Source organism: Athene noctua, chromosome 7, assembly GCF_965140245.1.
Source record: "Athene noctua chromosome 7, bAthNoc1.hap1.1, whole genome shotgun sequence".
Taxonomy (NCBI): domain Eukaryota; kingdom Metazoa; phylum Chordata; class Aves; order Strigiformes; family Strigidae; genus Athene; species Athene noctua.
This window is the reverse complement of record NC_134043.1, coordinates 22,831,260-22,854,154: the sequence shown is the minus strand read 5'-3', so window position 1 is coordinate 22,854,154 and position 22,895 is coordinate 22,831,260. Positions and strand designations below refer to the sequence as shown.

The 22,895-nt window shown below is 37.1% G+C and overlaps 1 protein-coding gene across 15 annotated transcripts in view; it reads right to left on the bottom strand.

Annotated features, from left to right (window-relative positions):
- Positions 1 to 22,895, bottom strand: part of MYO3B (myosin IIIB) — a 212,665-nt gene that overhangs the window by 27,209 nt on the left and 162,561 nt on the right. For 13 of the 15 annotated variants that reach the window (XR_012633931.1, XM_074910360.1, XM_074910366.1 and 10 more), the window contains 2 exons: positions 16,421 to 16,484; positions 15,400 to 15,538 (listed from right to left, as the gene is read on the bottom strand). Coding sequence is in view for 13 of the 15 variants with exons in the window: in XM_074910360.1 (XP_074766461.1) it covers positions 15,400 to 15,538; positions 16,421 to 16,484 (203 nt within the window). In the remaining 2 variants the exon portion in view is untranslated. The remainder of the gene's footprint in view (positions 1 to 15,399; positions 15,539 to 16,420; positions 16,485 to 22,895) is intronic. The other 2 variants (XR_012633932.1, XM_074910365.1) reach the window with 1 other exon arrangement.

Sequence of the window (22,895 nt, the reverse complement as noted above, 5' to 3'; positions counted from 1 at the left end):
CTGTCTTGATTAAGCTCTCTGTACAGTCCAGCAGCTTAGCAGCCTGATATATTTCTAGCACTTTGCTTTTATTTTGGCTGTCTTAGGAACCTACAGGACTAAATACTGGTGTTTACTCAAATGACATCTAAGAGAAAAGAGCACTCCTCCTTAAATTTAATCACATGAGACCATGTTTGGCAGGGTTCATACCAAATGAAAACCTGAGACTGAGCTCTTTAATCCTATGGTACAATGGTTGTGTATAGACCATGGCTTCCCTGGGTGCACATCAAGCTGAAGGTCCACAGCTTACTTCCTGAGAAGACAATTAAACTTTCATAAGTAAAATGAACTGAAATTTGGCCCTTGCTCTGAATAACAGTTTAGTTTAAGGCCTAGTCTACACGAGCAAATTATATCAGCGCATTTATTTCTTACCATCATGTGGGTTGATAAAACCCTTCAGCTAGAAATACTGCTATGTTTTTGAGCAGAACAATTCATTCCATCTGGCAAACTGTTTTAAGAACTGCTTTACTGTGATGAGATGCCTTTCCAGCAAGGAGGTTTGCTGGCATACATCTGCAGTACAGTTACATTTTCAAAGTCTTCTAACTGCAGATACAGTCTAACTGGACAGTTCTGTGCATGGTAGTTTCTCCAATGAAGAGACTGCTAACTCTGCTGAATTAAAGCTTTTTTTTTTTTTTTTTTTTTTTTTTTCAGATGTTCTCCTGCATAAGACTACACTAAAAATTCAACATTTCTTTCAGAGAAATCTGCAGGCTGTGGTCATACACATACACCAAAAAGAAGGCATATCAGTGTCCTTAAACTTCCAGGAATCTGATAAGCATCACAAATATTCTGAAATTCCTATGAAACTAAATTAAAATGTTTTCTCATAGTTATTTGAAAAGGCATCATTAGTAGGCTATTACTTATCTAAACAGCAATTGTACATCCATAATTGTGTTTAGAATAACGGTGACAGAATGTCTTAGAACCAATTTAAATTTCACCTTTAAGTGTCTTAATGACACTGTAGGGGACAATGCAGCACTTAGTTATTGCAGCTTAAATGATTTACGTACTTACATCACAATTATGACTCATCACTGTTTCACAACACAGATATTATATATTATCTTCGTCTTAAATGTGAAACATACCAAATCGGAAAGTCTGTTCACAGCCATGCAGTTGCCTATACTGTTCAACTTTTCAAGTCATCCTATCAAATACTCATTCTAAGTATCTTAGAATCCGTATTTCCATCTTTTTTCACATTGAATAGTCTTATGTAGGCAATGATTGTTATGGACTTTAAACAAGATATGTGAATAACCATTACTACACCCTGAAGTTTTGAGCCCTTCACCACGAATCTCTGCCTCTGACTGATGCATTTGTTATATGCAGAAGGAGGAGATGCTGCATACAAGCCTGTGAAACTCTGTGTTAATAAATCAAGGATCTCTTGGCTACTGAACTCACAGCTCTGTTCTCTAGTTAGTTCACAAGTATTTCATATCAAAGGGATGCAAATGTGAAGGTTTAGAAATAAAGGAATAGCTTTCAAATTTGAGGCTAAATAAAAAGCCTGACAAGCAATACCATTAATAATCTGTATCAGTTTTACCCAGTCTCCCTTCCTGAAACTTAAGCACAGTACTCCATAGGGGCACTCAGCTTCACTTTCACCTCTGCTCCAGGCAGGAGACTTACTTTGTTCAATGATACAGCACCTACAGAAACTGAATTAGAGTATTTAATGAAACTGACCCCATTAAAATAAATTCAAGTAGCTATTACAAGCAAAACTTTGCCTCACCTTCCATTTTTTTCATCATTAGGATGTGGAAACCTCCTGCTTCCTTCCCTGCAATCCCATGACACATGGCACATTCACATGAAAATAATCTTGGACTATCCCACTGGAAAAAGCTTTGTAAGCATCTTTGCAAGTGACAGCTGAACTCTGTAGGCTTTGTGTGATAGTGGAGTCACACTGAACAGCTGGGTGGGTTATAACCTATTCCACACTCCCGTGGCTGGCCAGTTCTCCTGGTAGACAAGTGCTGAAGCCAAACACTTCCTCATCTCCTCTGTGACGTTACCCACACTGAAGCAAACAGAGGGCATAGTGATAGAATATAGACTACTTTAATGGGCCATACAAGAGAAAGGACAGTTCTCAAAAGCTCTCACCCTCCTGGCCCAGCAACACAGGCTGCATATTCACATGAGAATAAGGCACAATCGGGATATCATATTAACAAAGTCTATTGTTTTCAAACAGATGAACTGTTTTAGATTAGTGATGACTTCTTTTCCTGTGTCCTAGTAAAAAGGGGGCCTTGTTTCAGTTCTAGATCACTCCTGGCAAGTCAGCTGGGAACATGCAGAACACAATGTACACCAGATTCCAGCACACTGCTGTCTTCCTGCTCTGAGCTTTGTCATCAGCTTACAGGAAAACAGGCATAGGCCCATCCCACCAAAACTTGTTTTGCTCAGTTTGTTTTTGTTTCAAAAGGTCCTTCAGGGGAAAGAATCTGGTCAAAAATCCAGCCACAATTCAAATTGTTTATATAAAACACACTTGGGGCTCCAATCTGTGGGACCAATATTTTTAAATGTTTGTGTATTTTGTTTCTGATTTGTTGTTCTTACTCAATGTTCTGATGTTGGTATGAATAAAGCCAGACAAAAACTCAAGCATTAGTTTAACAAATGTAATCCAGATACAATGGGCTAGGTTTACAGACTAGCAATGCTTATTCATGGTGCAGCATGAGGATGCATGAGGAAGTTGAGCGTAATAGGCCCAATTTACAGTTGCCCTGAGGCGTCTTCAAAGAACACCCCTAGCACAGAAGGGCCTGTTTGCTGCATGCAGAACCAGTTCTGTGTCTTTGCTCCTACTTGTCCCTGGATAGGAATCATTCTAAGGCAGGGCAGCACAAACCTGAACAAAAGCCAGTAGGATAAAATGCTGCAGTCCTCAAGAAAAAACTCTCTGTTCTCCCATATCCTCTCCTTTTTTCCCCAATTTCAGTTATTGACGTTGAACTGGAGAAACCTCTGCAGATATGGGGACATCTTCACCTGTCACACCTTTTCAGAGGTTATGAGAGGAATTTGCCCAGCACCAACCCAGCACCTGCAGTCTTCCAGTTAGTTTACAAAGGAAATGGTGGACACAACCTCTTTTAAAGTGAGACCCAGCTGTCCTACAGATCATATGTACCAGTGATAACTTTCAGAAGTTAGCTAGCTCACAGGCATCAATCTTAGTAGCCAGGTTTCCAAGGCAAAATTTGAAACACCAGGGAATCATATAGTCCCTAGTATATTAGGGACTATATATAATAGTCCTTAGTCATTTAGGGAGTTACTGAATGTTTTGGAAACTGTAGTTCTATTTTTCTGTGCAAAAATGACTTTTGGAAACTCTTAATAAGCTGACCCACAGTTCTACTGAAAATACATCCTGTAATGTTTGCTTATTACTTCACTGGTAGTAATGTTCCTCCCTCCAGTCAACCCAAATTTACGTGTTTTTACCTTTCAGTAAAAATTCAGTACTTGCATGTTAGAGAACCCCTCCAAACTTTCTTTGGACCAGTCTTCCCTTCTCATCACCCCTTTAAGCATATTTGCTGTTCTGAGTTGGACTTTTTCTGACTATAGTAAGTGGAACTGAACTGCAAATTCAAAGGCAGCCGATGATGTTCTTATTGCTCAGAATTCTTATTTGGAGAATTCATTTGACAATATTGAGGGAACATGCATGTCATGCCACTTATTTCATCTTATTTTTTAACAGAGCATAAGCAAGAACACAAAAATATGGTTTCTTCCAAAGTCTTCTTATGTTATTTCTTCATTAGCTACAGGCTTTAACCAGAGACCAATTTGGGACACACTTTCTCTTTCATCAACAAGGGATAAAAGTTCTTGATAACCCACTGATAAAGGCTGACCTTAAACATTGATCTTAAATTGTATGCCAACTCAAAGAATAAATCTGGCCCTGGTTCTCAAAAGCAACTACCAGTTCAGCTGAAAGCAGTTTGTTTTAAAGAATCATGTCCAGAAAGCAAGGCACATCTTGTTCTGCTTCAGATGACCCTGCATAGTCATAGGACTTCAAGAAGAGATAACTAGCCATCACAAGAAGCATTAGAAGAGTCTGAACTTGACTTAGAACTCTTGCCAAAATTCCAGTACATTTGGAAAGGTAGATAAGATGCAGAAAGTCATAGGTTAATGAATTCAGGCCTGACTCTAAACACCTAAATTAAAAAATGTTAAGCTCTTGCTTAGGTTCAACACTGAATGAGGAGATAGATGCAAACAGAGGAACAAAAATTAACATTAGGAAATAAAACTGAAAAATTCTTCAGTGTCTTTCTGCAAAGACAAAAACTGCCTTCAGCTAAGCTTCACTGACTTAAAACCAAACTGTTTAATTTATGCTCTCAATGACCCGCATATAAGGCACAAAGAAAATGATGGCAGAATTCAACCCAGTGCTCATTAGCAGTTTTAAGTGTGACATTTTTACAAAGGTAACTTCCAAAAGTAGAGGGCATTATAGTTGTATGGCTGCACTGGATGAGACAGTGAAGTACAGAATGTAAGACTGTAAGTACTAGAAGTCCAGTGAGGGTAATCTCAATTTCTCTCAGTTAACTTCTGGAATGTTGGTCTAAAGCTGAGTGAATTGCTTAACTGACTGTGCTTATCTGGAGTCTTTTGTTTTACCTTGTCTCTTCTCCCAATGAGACTTTATGCATGGATGTTGGTCTTTTTTTTTGTTTGGAATAGCCTCCAAATTCAAAATTTGGGGCCAATTCAAAAATGGGCCACTGAAGAAAAGGTTGTATTATACAAGGGAAAATTTCCCTTATTTCATCTCATCTATTCTTTACCTTCAAAGTCTTTGGACCAATTAATGCTCCACCTTTTCAGATACACACACTTCCTAAGCATAACAAAAAGTATGTTGCAAATAATGAGATGAAATATTGCAAACTAATGATTCATTGATGTGGGCACTACTGCAAAGGAAATAGTTCAGTAAGTATTACTTACCCTTCAAAAAGATTTCACCTTTCAAAACAGAGCACAAAGGATACTTCTCCTACAGCAATAAAGTGATCTTCTCCTTTCAAATGCTCTAAAGCTAGAATTAAACTTTTCCCTGAAAAACTTCAGCAACTAGATATGAGAAAAGCAATGCTAAAGAAAGCAGTAGTACATTTCACCGCTAAGGCCACGAAGCATTCTGTCATTATTGAAATTAAACTCCTCCCCTCCCATCACTTTTTCTTCTTATCCTTTTCTTTCTCCTTTCTCTATGCAACTTATCTGCCTGGTTTTTCTTTGGTGGTATATTCCTTCTTCACTTTTTGCTTGGGTTTTTTTGGTTTTTTTTTTTTTTTTTACTCAGTGTCGTTTGTCCATGTCTCTCACCCATTTTGCCTATATGTGAAGTTCTGCATGGTTTCATCTGTCATGGACAGCGTCTTCTGCCCTACTGATATACTCTCTCTCCACGAAAAGGTTAGGCTGGAGGTTCCTTTCCTCTTTTCCTACATGCCTCTGTTGGGTTTTTTTTGTTGCATTTTTTGAAATAAACAGAAGTAAGCTGAAAAAGTCAGTTGCCCATCCTTGCAAGTCATACCACAAACCACTACAATTCTAACAAGTTACAGAATTTAGGCTGCAAAGTGACTGATACTGCTCTTCTGACTGTGTGTGTTTCTTCTGTCTCTTCATGTCTCTTCTGGGAAGAGAAAAGGGAGTTTTGTGAATTAACAGTGATATTCTTCAGTGTGTGTCAATGATTAGCTTCTGCTGCATGGTACTACCATGTAGGAAATCTTTGAATTAAAAAGTTTAAGGCTGCAAGTTGCTTATGATGATGAAATGTGATAATGAAAATCCTGCTTCATTTGCAATGCCCTGAAACATCTCTGCCTGCGGCTCTCTGTGATGACTATGTTCTTCCCAGGGAATGTTTTAAAATAGACTACCATTTGCAAATAAAAATATCTAATCTGCTCATGTAAAATTTAATTTTTCTAAAGCAGTTAAGCTCCTTTAGATACGAAGCTGAGGAATTCAGCCTTCTCCAGCCCTAAATCAATGATCAAAAGGCACAAAGCATGAGCCTTGATACAACACACAGAAAACTGATACATACTATAGAGTCGACCTAACAGCTGTTCTGAATACCATTGCAATGGGCAGACCCTTATATGGAGATTAAGAGCAGTACTACTTCCAATTTATCAGGTTCTTATGAATGAAAAATTAATTGGAAGCACATGGACAACAACAGATGAAAGAAATTGATAGCACTTCATCTCTAAGTCTGATGAGCAAAATATGAGAGGTGAACCCAAACTGGAATGTTATACCTGTGTCCTTTTGGGATATTAGGGGAGACAGGATGCAGATCTGAACTTTTTATATATTCACCTGTCTCTGAAAACAAATCAACAGCTCAAAGATTTCTGTTACACAAATATCCATTTTACCTGTTTCAACTACACCAGCTGGTTGTTCTGACTTTTTAAAACTACACCCATATATGCTGCTACTCAAATTAGCACATATCTTTTTTGTAGAGCTGCAGCAAACTTTTTTTTTTTTTGCAAATAAGCCTTTTAAAACCCACAAGCTTACTGTTATTCATTTGATAGTCATGCTCTTTATCATAACTAAGAATATGCAGTAAAGAACAGCATTAAAAGAATGTAGAAAAAACAATTGCACCACTTTGCTGGAGGGTATTTTTGGTGTTTGCAAATCCCAGTAATACAAAAGAGGCTGGAACAATGTGATTTTTTTTTCCTTATTCTGAATGCCTCATGCACACACACAGAAGTTACAAACGTAAACACACTAGTGAGAGGGAGTCCCAAGAATAGCACAACACTGACAAAGCCACAGACAAAGAACCAAAGATGTACTTCCTAAGCCTTTAGAGAAAACAACTAGCTGCAGCTGGAGGTAAAGAGCTGGTATAGCTCTCCAGCCTAAAGCCCAGGCAATCACACATTCTCTATATTTGATTTCCAACGAAATGGGATAGTCAGATGAAGAATGACGTGTTAAAGGTGACTGAGTCTTCCATGGGTATTCCTGATGCTGTTCAGCTTGTTAGCTATCTCTGCATTCTCAACATATGACTTAGCCTGGCTGCTAGGGCAGGCCAACATGGCAAGCAAGAGGTGATACTCAGTAATTACATAGCTGTGTTTCCTGCCTTCTCACGCTGTTCATTACTTATGCTTCTACATAGAACACTGATTTGTACAAGGCAGGATAAACCTTAAAGACAAAGAACAGGTAGAAAGATATTTTTAGGAAAAGAAATATTAGAATTCATAAACTGTTCTTCTATACATGTTGTGTTACGGCAAAGATAAACTTGTTGCCTGTCTGAGCACACATAGGAAAGCAGCTTCTCTTTCTCCCATTGGCAGCAAGAAAAATTCTTCCTGTGATTCTGGTATTCTTGTCTTCCCTTGGGGGAAAGGTGTTATAAGTAGGGAAGGTGGGAGGGTGGCATTATTTTTCTGGGGTACTGCCAATGTCAGCCAATGCATGAGCACAACTGCCTCCCAATAATTCTCTCCACATGCAATGAAGATCCTCAAGAAAGATTATGCTTGCCTGGAGACAGAAATGAGCTCTGTAAGCTCATAATTACTGCTAAAAGCTAGTATTTGCTATTGCTGTATTCAGCTTAATCATTATAATCAACTGAAGTTATCCATGAGAGAACTGAAATATAAAATACATCTAGTGAGTAGAGAGAGGTAATGACAGAAAGCCAAGGAATATAATCATTGTCATGAGCAGAGTTAATGAATAACTGATATAAGGTAATTTCTTTCCACCCAGATAATTCACAGTCAGTTCATGATTTACTAACAGGGGAGGTTCAGACTGGACATTAGGAAAAAAATTTTCACAGAAAGAGTGGTCAGACAGTGGAATAGGCTGCCCAGGGAGGTGGTGGAGTCACCATCCCTGGATGTGTTTAAGGGTGGTTTAGATGAGATGATGTGGGATATGGTGTAGGGGAGAACTTTGTAGAGTAGGGCTGATGGTTGGACTCAATGATCCCAAGGGTCTTTTCCAACCAGAATGATTCCGTGATTCTGTGAATACCTATTAATCAAACTGTATCTATGAGTAACTTTTAGTATCTAACTCTTCACATATGTGGTTGGAAATATTTTGTCCAGAGTATCTATCCTTTATTGTCAGAGACTTTTTTTTTTATTTTCATTTACACTGATCAACAATGCAAATTACATACCATAGTTTGGGTTTCTAATTAAGCTGTATATGATTTTTCACAGTTAACCACAATCCACTAGAATAATTAACCAAACTAGAATACAGAAAAGAATACGAACACATGCAAAGTATATAAGATTTTGAAATCTAAATTTTTTTTCAGAAATGAATTTGTTATGGTACTTTCTGAGCTACCCCATGCCTCATGTACCATTCTGTCACCATCACATTATGTTACTGCTTTTACCACTGTATTTTCTCTTCACAGTATCTGTGAAAAACTGTAAAAGTGTAAATAATTCAGGAAAACATACAGTGCCTTCTACAAAGAAAGATCTGAAAACCAGCTATTACTACTTAGCTGTGGGGAATTCAGTAGAGTGAATTCACATTTTTAAATAACAGCAAAGAACCAGAAATCATTTGGTAGCATACAGCTAGCAGATTATAGTTTTCCAATAGTGGGGAAAAGTTAAAAAATTCTGAATTGCCTGTCTTTGCAAAACACAAAACATAATTTTTGAAAATATTATTATAGCTATTCTCTTAGGTGAGAACTTTGTGTGCACCCTCAGAGCTCTGTACCTACTGTACTTATTCTAACAAAGTTTACTTTGATAAAATGGTGCAGTTTTTCAGAAATAGAAGAGTAATGAATTAGGAACCACACTATTTACCTGAGTAGACCAGTCATCTGAGATATGCTGCTGATTCAGAGCACTAGTAATGGTGGCAAAATAACAAAAATAAGGCTGCTAGAGAACACTCAAAGAGATTTCAAGCAATAACAAACAGAATGGTGAAGTACTGCATGGTAAAAAGCTTAAATACTAACAGAGAAATGGCAAAAATAAGTGCTCAGACAAACCTGTATGTCACGGAGAGAAAATGAAAACAGAAAGAGCAGGTGAACAGCAGCTTGGATCAGAAAGACAGTGGTAGACGTTATGTGTTAAGAGGAGAAACTGAACCCCTATTAAAATTTGGGGGTTTTGGCACAGCATAATTATGCATATATTATTCAATGTTATTAAATTTCTTGTATTTCTTACTATTATTTTTTAAGATTTCAATGAGAGAGATCTGCAGTCTCTTTTTATGGCAATGGAGCCATTAAATGATGAAATTCATCTTGTTTTCTACAGAACAAGTACTGAGCTGTCTCTGGAGAACTTTACTGAAGTTTATCTGTGCAGTTTACTTGCATCTTACTTCTCACCTTTGATACTAATCAGTCATGGCTGCAGGTCAAATCATTTTACATTGGAAACAATCACAATAACCAATCCAGACATAAACCATCCTATAATGAAATTCACTGCCTAGGGCTAAACAAAGAGCTAACATGTGTTTAACAAATCAAAGCTTGTATTTATCACTTGACACTGTTTGTGTCTTTGTCTATTGGAGGGGAAAAACAATTAAGCTGAGAAGAAAAACTTAAGAATAGACCAGTTTCTTTTCGGATTTGTTGGTCTGTTACTTTGGCAAAATGCAGTCTGCAAACTGAGCCATCACAGAGTAGTAAAAGGTTTAACAGAAGGTGTTTATGGATGAACCAGTTCAGAATGCAAACATCACCAGTACAAGTCTCAGCTGAAAACTTTACATAATGCTGAGAAAAGTTCAGCTGACTTCACTTACATCTGCAGTCAGATTTTGTGAATCCACACTGGGACTATATGTTGAAGAACTGAAATACTGAAACCGACGTACTGTGTTTCTCACCTGAATGGCTAGTGAAGCTAACAAGCTCCCGGCCCAGCACAAATCCAGAAAGCGGAAACTCATGCTTTCCATGGGATGGGATGGGATGGTCCCTCCAGGAGCCTCCTGCAGGGTCCCACCATGTGCAATGCAATGCACAGTGACAGGCTTACTTGCATCACAAAAATACATCTGTCCACCAAAATCCATCTGTGTAAATATGCAGTCTCACAACCCTGGAAAGGTGATTATCCTTTCTTATAATGGTAGAAACAATAACGATTGCTTTGTGATGTAGCTTTATTTCCAGCTTATTTCCAAGAGACATCCTAAAAAATATCTTTCCTATGATTTCTACTTATACATTTGTAACCTAAAATGAATTATTTGGAAACATGATTTCTGTTTACTAAGCCCAAAGCCCAGCATTCATCCGAGGTGTGAATAGGTCAGCAATCCGGTGATATTCTTTTAAGGAAAAAAGAAAAAGAAGCTACTTTTTCTCCTGCTCATGCCCAGTTAGATTTTGGCTCAAAAGCCACAGAACACTGCTGTAGCAGGGTGCTTTCAATGGATATTCATTATACAACATACCACATCAGCAGCTCCTCTGCCTGAGGCTTCAACTGCAACATAGCTAATAGTAATTCCTCTGCTATAGAGTGGCACATAGTAGGAGAATACTGTGGAGATCTCATAGCCTCACACATAGCTACAGCATGCTCAGTACAATCAGATCATACTATGTAACAGTATCTTGGCCTTTTCAGTGTTTCCTGTAACATTCAGACTGTACCATGATCATGTTATTTTATTTGTAAAAGAACGATCAACTCAACCCTGATCCACTCAAAAAAGCCACCCCAAATCCTCTGCCCCAGAAAACCTTAAACCCTGGATGTGTAGGGAATTTTTCATTTCGATTTTTTATAATCAGGAAACCCAATTCTTCTCACTGATATGATTCTACTGACTACAGTCAAGTTTTTCATGATTTACATTCCTTCAATGTAAAATTAGTCTCAGTGGGGGGCTTAAAAATGATGAAGCGAAACTCCTGATTAAACAACCAAAAATAATTCTAAATAGATTACAAATTCTTTCACTTAAAATCCTGAATGATAGGATTCTGAAATGAATGGCATCCATGTGTCAGTATCATCCCATCTGTCAATGAAAACTAGTTGAAAGTCCATGCAGCATTTCACGCTACATTATGCAGCAGTGGTTTTGTTTTTCATTTAGAAAGGAAGGTTTGCTATAATGGAATCAAACAGGAAGCTGAGTTACACAGAGAGAAACAGCTGAATGCCTTGGATTGATCTCTCTCTCACTTGCAGAAAGTGAAGTGGAATCTTTGGTTACAAGGCATCCAGATCTTGATACCACATCTGTGAGTGTGAGATACTGCCTGTTCTTTACCATAATAACTACTACAGTCTTGCTGGGATATTGACTTTCTGTGACTCAAGGGATAAGAAGTGCCCCTGTTTCCAAATTACAAATGATTATTGCTTTGTTGTAGCTGTTACCCTTTTTAAAATAATGTACAAACAGGAACTAAATGAAGATCAGTGTTAAAATTATCCTACGATGTTAAACTACCATGTAGAGTAAGATGGTTCCCCATAGTTAAGCACCTTTCACTTACAAGTGCGAGACACTGAATCAAGACTGTTGTCTAGGGTTGAGATTGGGGCAGCTTAGAGTATTTTCAATAACAAAGTCTGACTCAAAGAAAACTCTACTCTGAAGCAAAGACTGACCACCTAAGTATATTCTCTGTGGCTTGGGTGTTTTAATAAAGTTATGGTCCTGATAGAATTAAAGTTGGATTGCTTCTTTAAAACTGGAGTTAGGCCCTAACAATTAATGAAGGCATCATTATTTTAAATTTTCCATGCTAGGATGATAAACCTGTAAATATCATCTGTGTGATGACAACCACAGAGTAACTTTTTGGGCATAATGTCTCCCATGCTCAGAACTTACTAAAACTTGTCCACTGTAACATCTGAGGTGGGCAGAAGCCTTCCTCCCCATCAAGCAATAACTTAACACATTTCATTATCTACTTGCCTTCCATCAGCTTGAAAAACAATGATTACTTTCACATGTTTCTCCAAACAAAATCCAACACATCTATGTTCACCAAATAACATTTCTATAATTGGCTTACCAGAAAGGAAGAGAAAAATGAGGAACATAAAACTAAAGACACATATTGCAAGGAAAACATTCAAAATAGGTCACTGACTAGTGGAAGTCCATCTTGAAACACACCAGGCCCTAATTTCTACTAGTTTTGAGAATATAAAATATTAAGGAATCTAAAATCAAAGGCTATGTTGGAAATGGCCTATTTACTTCTACAACTATAGTGCAATTTTCATGACCTCAGCCTCAGATTATGGCTAGAGACAGTGCAGATCGCAGATAGAGACACTGTAGATGGCAGAATTCCAGATCTCTCAGTACCCTGGCAAATTTCTCTGCCTCTCACAAAGTTTCAGCTTTGCAGAAAATAGTGTGAAGTGCAAGGCATAAATTGAACATCATTAGAAGCCATATACTGTTCTCCCACAAGAGAATGTCCATGGCCAGAGACTGCATATTTTCTCACTTGTTCAAAATGTTCAAAAAACCACTGCTTGGCCTCTGGAGATCATATTTATATTATATTGATTCTTTCAGTACTACTTTATTGTGACTAGAATAATTAATTTCAAACTTAATTGTTACTATTGACTGGATTGTCCTCTCTGCCCAGGCAGCGTGTCATAGCAAAGACACAGGAGGGAATCCTTGGCTTTGCTACTCGTCCTGCCCCACCACTCTGGCAGAGCCTAGAGGAATGCCTGGGCAGTGTAGGGCCACCCCCTGTGACTGTGCAACCATAGCACATGCATGCACTTAACCGGCACTGCATGCAGTTTGACCATACTGCTCAGACTTTCTACAACCCAGCATAAAGTCTTCTGAAGTGAAAAAGAGGCTTTTGTTTTTGCATTAATGACAGAATACAGTCTTCGCAGGATCTTTGTGGAAATTTCCTGGTCTGCTTTTCCTTTGCCAATCTACTACTGAGAATGGGCAGCCTGTGCTATTAAACAGCTGGATAAAGAAGTGAGTGAATAGTCTGCTTGAATAATACAAAAATACGTAAATTCCTATCAACCATTTTTTTCCTATTGTGTTCTTTTCCCCCTTGACTGCACTAGAGTCTCACCTAATGAGGCCTCAAGACAAATAAGCATCCTGTCCTTCCCTTTATGCTTAAGTCTGGATGCAGACTCCCTCCTTCAGCAAACATCAGTACCGCTTCATAAATGGATCACAGGTGAATACAGAAACCTGTTAACATTCACCCCCATTGGCCTCTGTGTTCCACAGCACTACCACCAGGTTGACAGACTAGTTTTGCCTGTACCTAACTTAAAGAGAATTCAAAACCAATCTATAAAATTGCAGCATAATGTTTCACTATGAAAAATAACAGTCTTCACATTGTTTGGACCACCTAGTGGACAGCTTTCTTTTTGTGAAGAACAGCTTATCAAGTATATCCCTACATTGTAAAACCCATGTATTTTATACATGTGTTCTTATTCCGAAAAGATATTTGCTATTTCACTTGGTTTTCACAATATCTCTAACAGTATTCTCTTCTTAAAAGTATACTTCACACAAAAAGACTGAATACAGATTGAGCAGCATGTGAAAGCATCTGAATTTCTGAATGCAAGCCGTGTTTTTAAAAGCACCCAAGGAAGTTATTATTCTTCAGCAGGTTTACTTCCTTAACAGTTACTCACTGAAGTTTGATTTATATGATCATCTATCTGAATATCTTCATGCTTAACTATGAAAGTCCTTACTTCTCTGTATTCACATGCTTACTCATTTACACATATATGTTTATTAAAAAGTTCAGGGCAATGTTGCATTTATCTCTTCTTCAAATTCTGTTCTTCTATCACTTCACATTTTTTGAAGTCTCTCTAAACCCCTGGCTTGATAAGGGTGTAATTCTGCCAGTTTTGCTCTCTCTAATTGTTTTACCTCAGACACAATGTCTTTGATTTCAGGAAACTAGTTGCAGGGTAACATACAATATCCAGTGAGAGTAAGGATGACAGATTCGGGCCCTGACTGCTTTCCTCAAGAGGATTTGCTGCAATGAAGATATTTCTGTTTGACAGGTTTATTGTTTAACATATAATAATTTAAGATAGTAATGCACACATCCCCTGCAGTCCCACACTATGGATTCAAAACCCATATGGACAGAAATGCATGAAGAGAGAATAATGGATTTCTCAACCTGCTGTGTTTACATACTATTCTGTTTTTAGCATGGAAAGCACATTATGCCTGTGTAGAAGACTAAAAGCATTTAATTTGCATTATTTCCTGTAACAGAAGGATCTCCCTATAAACACCTATCTTCTTACTTTTACATTGTAAATTGTTTAACTGAACTTTGTAAAGTTTAAACACATAAATCACAGGATTAGAGCTCAAATATTCAGATAAATATTTGTAAATATTACAAGATGAAAGGTATCCCATTAAATATATAAGCAGAAATGTTAATGAGGGCACAAAATTATAAACAACTAATTTTCAGTAATAACCTGGAAATTAGTGTATTATAATTTATATTTTGGCTCTAGTTACAGATATCACATCATCATCCCACTTAATCTTAAACTGTAGAAGGTATTCTATGATCCAGTATTAAACTCTGTATTCATGGATTTGCAAGGACACAATGATTACAATAACAGAGAAAAGTATTCTGACAGGTAATGATTTCCTAGAATATTCAAAGATATGCCAGTTAAAACTCAACTAACATCATAATGTTTTACTTCAAGTTTTTAAGCTCTTACTGACCATGGCAAAAAAAACATATCAGCAAATAAAGTAAAAAACCACATTGCATAAATTGTAGAATAATTACATACTTTCTTGGTTTGCTGACTGAATCTTTGTGTGTGTGAAGAAACAAGCTGTCTTTCATTCTGCCAAACATGAGAGATTTCATTACTGTCTTCCACTTTTCAGGCTGGAAGGCAAAGGAAAGCTGAAGATCCTGAACGTCAATTTGATTCATTAAAAGGGTATTTTGAGGTTATTAACCACATTTTTAGTAGAAACTGTATTTTAAAATCTTTATACTTCTGCCTCTGTAATTCAAGTACTTAAGGACTTTTTATATTTCCAGGTTGAAAATGTGTAGAAGTTAGTTCCTTTATGTTTTCTGTTCCAAGAGCTTGTTAAAAGACCTCATCAACATATAAACCAAGTTACATCCTGACAACATGTAGCTTATAAATAGCAAATGAAAGATCTCTGTTACTTCACTATATTTCTTACCTCCTTTTTTATGGGATCTCAAGGGACTTGACAACTGATGGTCTGCAACTGACTGGGGTCGGCTAATTGATTGTGAATCATTCATTTCCAACGAATGTTTTTGAATAAATGGAGAAGCAGAAATCTCATCCAAATCCTTCTGGAATAAAGAATGCTGGTTTAGGTACATAAGAAATGTATTGATTCTACTCTGCCATGATAACTTATAGTTGTGATCTCACAGAGAGCAACTTCTTATTTTCTACGACACTGTGAAATATCTAATGTTAGATTTAAGTTACACAGATTCTTGTGGCTTTCAGCAACACTGACTTAGCACCCATGTCACAAACATTTGTTTACTTTTTCCACTTAACTTATTTATCCCCTTTACTCATGCAGTTAAATCATAGCATGCACTGTATGCTGATTTCCTCTCATACTTAATTTGTATCTTTAGAAAAAAGCTATAGGAAGGTATTAATCTGCTTAACATTTCTAAGTACATCATCCAAGGGATTTTGTTTTTTTAATCTTACATATGCTCAGCAGAGTTACTGGCAAAAACTGTACATTTTCTCCATTTCATCCTTTCAACATCAAATGGTAAGCAGCAAAAATTGGATCAGACTTCAAAGACTATGCTGTGCTCCAAGTCACAGAGCGACTCCTCCATTTCACATATTGAATTCGAGCAGGATATCAAAGTGCTACCAAAGAACCTCAGGTCCTTACTAAAAAAGAGTCTCTAACATCTGTAGAAAGTGAAGTGCACAGACAAATCACCTCAGGGAGCAGCTAGCATTTATTCTCAGCAGCAAATTTCCAGCCTTTTGATTCTCTTGTTCACTGTACCTCCCTGTCTTTCTACAGAACTAAAGTTCTTAGCAAGCAGGCTTTTGTCTCAAAGACTTCAAAACATCACTAACAGCTTCATGTTCAGATGGCTACGCCAAGCAGCCATGAACACATTGAAGAACTGTGGACTCAGGAATCTGAAGTTATAATGTGTTGTTATTTTAGAATACAAACTTAGTAGTACCTTTTTTGTTTGTTTGTGAAGAAAATCAGGCACCTCAGGAAAAGACAGGTTACTGGCTTGCTGCCTAAAAGCAAAGAAAAATAAAATTTGTATTTTAAAGGTGGTAATTTCTTAATTCCTATAAAAGATTTACTGGCATACACATTTTTGATTTTCCTTTTTCCCCCTCCCCCAATTTCTAAATATGCACATACAACCAATTCAGAAGAAAACACAGACCAGTCCCATTTCCTTCTTACAAGGGAGCGCATGTTATTAAACACAGTAAGAGGCTACGAGCAATGAATTTGTCATTAAAAATTTGTGGATATGTGCATATCTGTAAAATGAGTTTATGAGAATTCTATGAAATTGAAGTAATGTATTAAAATTAATTTGACAAGATTTTACATTAAACTTTTTTTTTCCAGGGCTGTGAAAAGCTGTTTTCACAGAACTCAAATTTAGACAATCAAAATTTGACAGATGAAGAAGAAGTGAAACACATGGCTTTGTGTTCTCCTAAAGCCATTTGGGTTAAGCACAGAGCAAGGAGTAAGAGCTCTTAGATTCTTTGTCTGTATCTGTTATTATTTTACCATCACATTATGTCACCATAAAAATATTAAAGGCCAACTCCTGATCTCATTAGTGTTAATTAAAGTATCATAAAACCCTTCTGCAGGCCCTTATCCTTGTTGGCAGGCCTTTGAAATCAATGGATCTCTTCAATAGTAAAGTCTGCCCAGATAGAACTTGCTCCAGAATCTTTAGCTATGCAAAACCAAAAAACGATGCTACCAATTTCACTGGATGTATAAAAAACTCTGAGGTTCATAGATATTACTTGATATGCTCATGGTCCTAAAACTGGGATTAAAAGCAACATTTTCTGATTGTCAAACACATCTCAGCCATTGCATCATTACTCTTTAATCCCCTCACAACCTTTCTGAAAACACAATGAATGCTAGTTGCATTTCTACTTATAGATGAAAGCATCTGAAATCTAAGTTTCAGTCATAAATTTTGATTTAGACATATATATCATAGCTTTTTTCATAGATGGGGAAAAGCTTTACAAGGTACTAAGTAGCTCTTTCAGGTTTACACTTATTACAACTAGATACATTTCAGCCCTTTCAGTCACAGTGGGAGGGGGGAATACAAAGAATAAAAATTGCTTTACTGATTAAAAAATACAATGTATAAAATCTCAAATTTATTTTTTTTTGTCAATACTTAAGTTTCAGTCAGCTACACTAGTTATAAATTACTCATGCTACAACAGAACAACATTTTGGACTTCAAAAGATGTCTGGCCACATGTGCAGTTTACCTTTCAAAATGCAGCTTTAAAATGTACCCTTTAAAAATACTTCAGACTGAAATAACACTAGTGAAGGACTTGAAACATTTTAGACTATTATGTATTGAATTTGATAGCTGTATGTCACCACACACATGTATTAGATAATACATTTATTCTGTGACATGCACAGAGACTACTGAAGTATTTCAATCTTTATTTGCAATAGAGTTTAGGCTCTTAGGTTAATTAAATTTGTCTGAATGTGTTATGCCAGCTCAAGAGCATTGACTTGAATTGTTTCAAACTAATCACAACAATGATGGCATCACGGTTGTCAATAAGCTACCTCAGGGTGTGGGAACAAAATGAACATGGTAAACACTCAACTTTTCTGTAATGTTGCAATTTCATGAATGAAGTTTGGATTTGCTTGTCAGGCTTGGGGAATTTAAATTCCCCTTTATTCTTTGACACTAAGAGAGAGAAGGAAAACATTCTGCCTAAACTGTAATTTGAATTTAAACTGGTGTTTTCCTCGCAGGAAATGGAAGGATTCGTTTCAAAAATTCATTCTCATTTTGTACTGGCACACTTCTTGTACAGGATAGTATACAATATGTCTAGGACTATATCTGACATTGTAATTGTGTATGTACTATATTATCTGTAGTTCTTCATTACTATTTATCTTGTATATATATTATTTAATATTATGTAGTACTTAGATAACCATTTATTTAGTGGGACTAGTTAGATAACTTCCCACTTTTCCTCAAAATTACTTAAGCATTTGTTGAGATGATTCATTCCCCCACCCCCCAATACTGCAGAAAATAAGCCCAATATGAGCTAAAAATCATGAATAATCCTCAAATATCACTGTGGTGGGTGTCAAAATCAAAATCTGCTGTTGAATCAGTATGTTGCAAGTGGCCTACAATGCCAAAATGGACTGCATCATCATCTAAATCTAAATATTTGGATTTTGGGGTGGTTTTGATCTGGATCTAAATCTGCAGCTTGAACTAATCTCTATCTTCTATTAAAAAAAAAATATCTAAAATTTAGTATGGTTTTGCCAGGGCTAGAACACTGTCTAAATGTTTAATGCATGAAAGTAAAGTTCAGCAACATGCCTTCTGTACAGCTTAAGCTAGCAAAAATCAGCCTCTGGAATTCTGAAAGCCCTTAGACACCAACTCTCTGTCAGGATCCCAGCAGTGCTGTCTTTCTGACTAGAACAATCCTAAACTGGGTTGTATTTATCACAAGATACTATATCCTTTTACAGAATGTACTGTTACTGATATAAGTATGTACTTCATGATTACTAGCTTTTACTCATGAACTTTGCATTGTATTTTTCTCCCCTTGTCCTGTTGAGAAGGGGGAGTGACAGAGCAGCTTGGTGAGCACCTAACAGCCAGCCAAGGTCAACCCACCACAATGTCAAACTGGCAGGGAACGCTTCTGAAAATATGGCATCAACTGTAGATGCTGAGCACCTTGAAATCAGTCTCTGAGCTATTTTGAAAATTTGGCTAGTATGCAATATGAAAAATGCAATAGCAACAGGAGTACAGCTCAGCAGTAGTTAGTTTATGAGAACCAGTCAGTGATGATAGCTAACATTTTCAAATGTGGCATCTGAGGCTGATTTTTGAGGTGCAGGATATTTTCAGATATCTTTGAAGAAACTGCTTGTCCTATGGTTTCCAAGAATTTTTATTTTCCACATTTGCAGGAAAGCACTGTTTGGGTCAGAGAGATGACATCCAGTGAGCCTGCGAAGGATGCAAGAGATCCAGGTTCACGTGCCTGGTTTCAGTCAGGTAATGCAACAATTTGCTGCTGAATGTTCAGCTACTGAGCTATAATATGCCTCAGTCTTCACATAGGGACTGTCTATAAATCACTCAATTTGCAAGAAACATTAACAAAAAGAGAAACATTGATTCTTGGGGTCTGTCTACATATCTGTATAGTGTATAGCCATACTATTCTTAGCACAGTCAGACCATAGCAGTGTAAAACTAGTAGCGCAGACTAATTTATGCTGGAGAAAAATACATAGTTTTGTAGTTATTCTGGCCATTATGAGTGTTAGGTCATGGAATTTGGACTTTTATCATGTAAATGCTTTTGAAAATGTTAAAAACACTCCTAGATATTCCACTAGAAAGAACGCAGCTCATTTTGCAGAAATAATATGTTCCTGAACAGAACAAATTTAATCCCTCCAGCATGGGTAGATGAAAAATTCCAAAGGGATGGGGAGGAGTAATGAAAAAAAAAAAAAAAAACCACTGAAAAATTCTGCCCAAAATTCCATTTACACCTTTATAAATCATTAGTAACTATATTTGAATTACAAACTGTAATTAGAAGCTCCCATTACAGCAATGGGGGCCCAATGGGTTCCACTGCATGCCACAGGAATCATAGACCCCCTATTTCCATCACAAGCAATAACCTTAAAGTTTGCTACGATTACAAATAGGAAAGCAAAACAAAGGAAAGCAGAGTGTCTTTATGATGGCTTTTACTGTGGAAAGAAATTAAAGTTCATATTTAAAAGATGACTTATACAAGAAATCACACTGTGGTCTTGACAGAAGCTGAAATTATCCAAAGAGGCAATTATGGAGCAATGTGAGAAAGGTGTAAGCAGTAAATCACCAGGACCTGATGGCATTCATCTGAAGCTTCTGAAAAAAAAGTTTTTAAATGTGCAGACATGACCCTTTCAGGCAACTATCCATGAAGAACAGAAGCACACTGAGTGATTTTTTTTCTTTTCCTTTTAATCAGAAGAATCCAAGGAAAGTTTTGTTATTGACTGAGTGAACCTCACTTCAGTGAGAGTCAAGCTGCAGATCAAGTCAGAGAAAGCATAGCAAAAGATAGAAGAGATTTTATATGAACAGTGTAATTCACACTGTCAGTTTCTGAACTGATCTATGCTCACGTGACTGAAATCATGTTTCAGTCTCATCATTTTCTACTCAGTGATACATGGGATATTGTGTTTATGTGCTAACCCACCAGTGTCCACATAGGTGAATCCACTATTTTAATGGGCCTCCAGCTTGTTGCAGAACATTCAGAAATGAATGCTGTTCATTTTTCAGGCAAAGCAACAACACTGTTGCAAGTAAAGCTGACCCAAGTAGAATTCCTCTAACATTTTTTTTTATGTTTACTCCCTACACTGATGCAGCAATGGCTGCTGGCACTAAGATGCTATAAAAGTGGCTCACTTGGAATGCCACACCCACTGGCACAGAGATGTTACATTTCAAGAAGTCACTCTATATTTATAAATCACAAACAGAACTTAGCAAATCATCTAAGACGTGCCTATTTTCAGAGAAGACTCAGCTGCACCTACTCTTTTTTTTGGGTTTTTTTTTTGGTCACAAGTTCATCTAAGCTGATTTTTAAAACCTACAGTGATGGAGATGTCAAAACTTCCCAAGGTAACCTACACAGAGCTTAGCTTACTATCAGTAAGGTTTTCTTGATGTCTGACCTAACTCTCCTGTGCTGCAATGCAAGCCCATTATTTCTTACCTGATTCTCAACAGAGAATAGTTTGTTTCTTTCCTCTTCGCATCAGCCTTTCATGAATGGAGAAATGATACCATATGTACCCACAGTTTTCCATCCCCCTTAGAGATCCCGCTTTATCATGGTTCACAGAGATGTGATAATTTTTGTTGCTGAGGAACTCACTCATTTTCTTGATGTGCAGTGTCTAAAATACTACACTATCTGAGGTCTTGACAGTGATAAGAAAATGTTATGATACACATGTGAGGTAGTATGTATCCTCATTGCCACTACTCAATGTGAACTTTGGGGGATGGTGCCATTACTGACTGACATTCATTTTGTGGTTCATTACAGTCCAGGTACCTCTGTTTCTAATTCCAACCCTGCCTTCTTAAACCCTTTTAACCATTACTCACTTTACTGATATAAATTTAGTAAACAGGTTCTCCTTCATCAGTCAAGTCATTAACGAGTAGAAACAGACCCATTTCTGGAACTTGACTTTCAGATACATCCTTCCTACAGAACAGAGAAAGGCTGATAATTATTCTTTGTCTATAACATTCCAAACACCCATGTTGGTATGCCTGTGCAGTTTTTTTCAGGGTTTATTATCCAATCTTGATTACCTAACTCTCATGTGAATGGCAAGAGTTTTACTAAAATGAATGGTTTCTGAGAACCTATGCTGACCAAAGTGTGAACATGATACCAACTAGCTAAAAAAAAGATGTAAGGAGAAAAATCACAATGAATTTAACTCAAGAGTATAAACTGCTGTTGATGTCAGGTATCTTCTAACATGTGTCCTTACTACACAAAGCTCCATAAGGAAAACTCACCGACAGCAGTTATAGTTACTGATGTGCAACAAAGTCACTATGTGGAAACAATGCTTTCTGTTGTACTACACAGTATAAGACATAAGACTACACATAAGATCATGTACATATAGCTGCTAACTTATATTGTGATATTTATCAGTCAGTGAGCTACAGTTTGGGGAGCTAGAGGCAAGAACAATATAGGAAGTATTTTCCACAGTAAGGATCAGATCAGTATTATTTAACACAATTTTCATTTGGGAGGGAAGTGGATAAGAAGATGGTGGAACACGCAGGTTACAGATGCTTTGATGAGATTCTAAAGGGATTTAAAGATATTTGAGGATGACAGCTCTGTCTGAAGAAGAACATGAACAACATAGTGTAGATTAAGGTCCTTAGTCACTGAACTGTAGATCATCCTGCTAAGAATAAGAACATTTATGAAAAATACATTCACCAGAGACCTGTCAGTCTAACAAGTTAAAAATCACAGGACGTTTTAGAAAATTACTTCTTCCTTCTCCATAGATTACTCCTAAGAGATCCCTAATGCTAACTTGAAACTGTAGTTATGCCACTGCAAAATGCATCATCTTTGATTTCATGCGATGACCGATTGTAAAATGGAGGCAGACATGAGGCGAGGCTGGTGTCTGCGCTGGCCTCATGAGAGGGGAGACCCCATCACACTCCTTCATTCTCTGCTGCCTATTCTGTTCTCTGCAGAGGGTAAATTTGCTATTCATCAGGGTTGTAAAAAGGGGTCTGAAAGGTTTTCACTTTCCTCATTTGAACTTAGTCT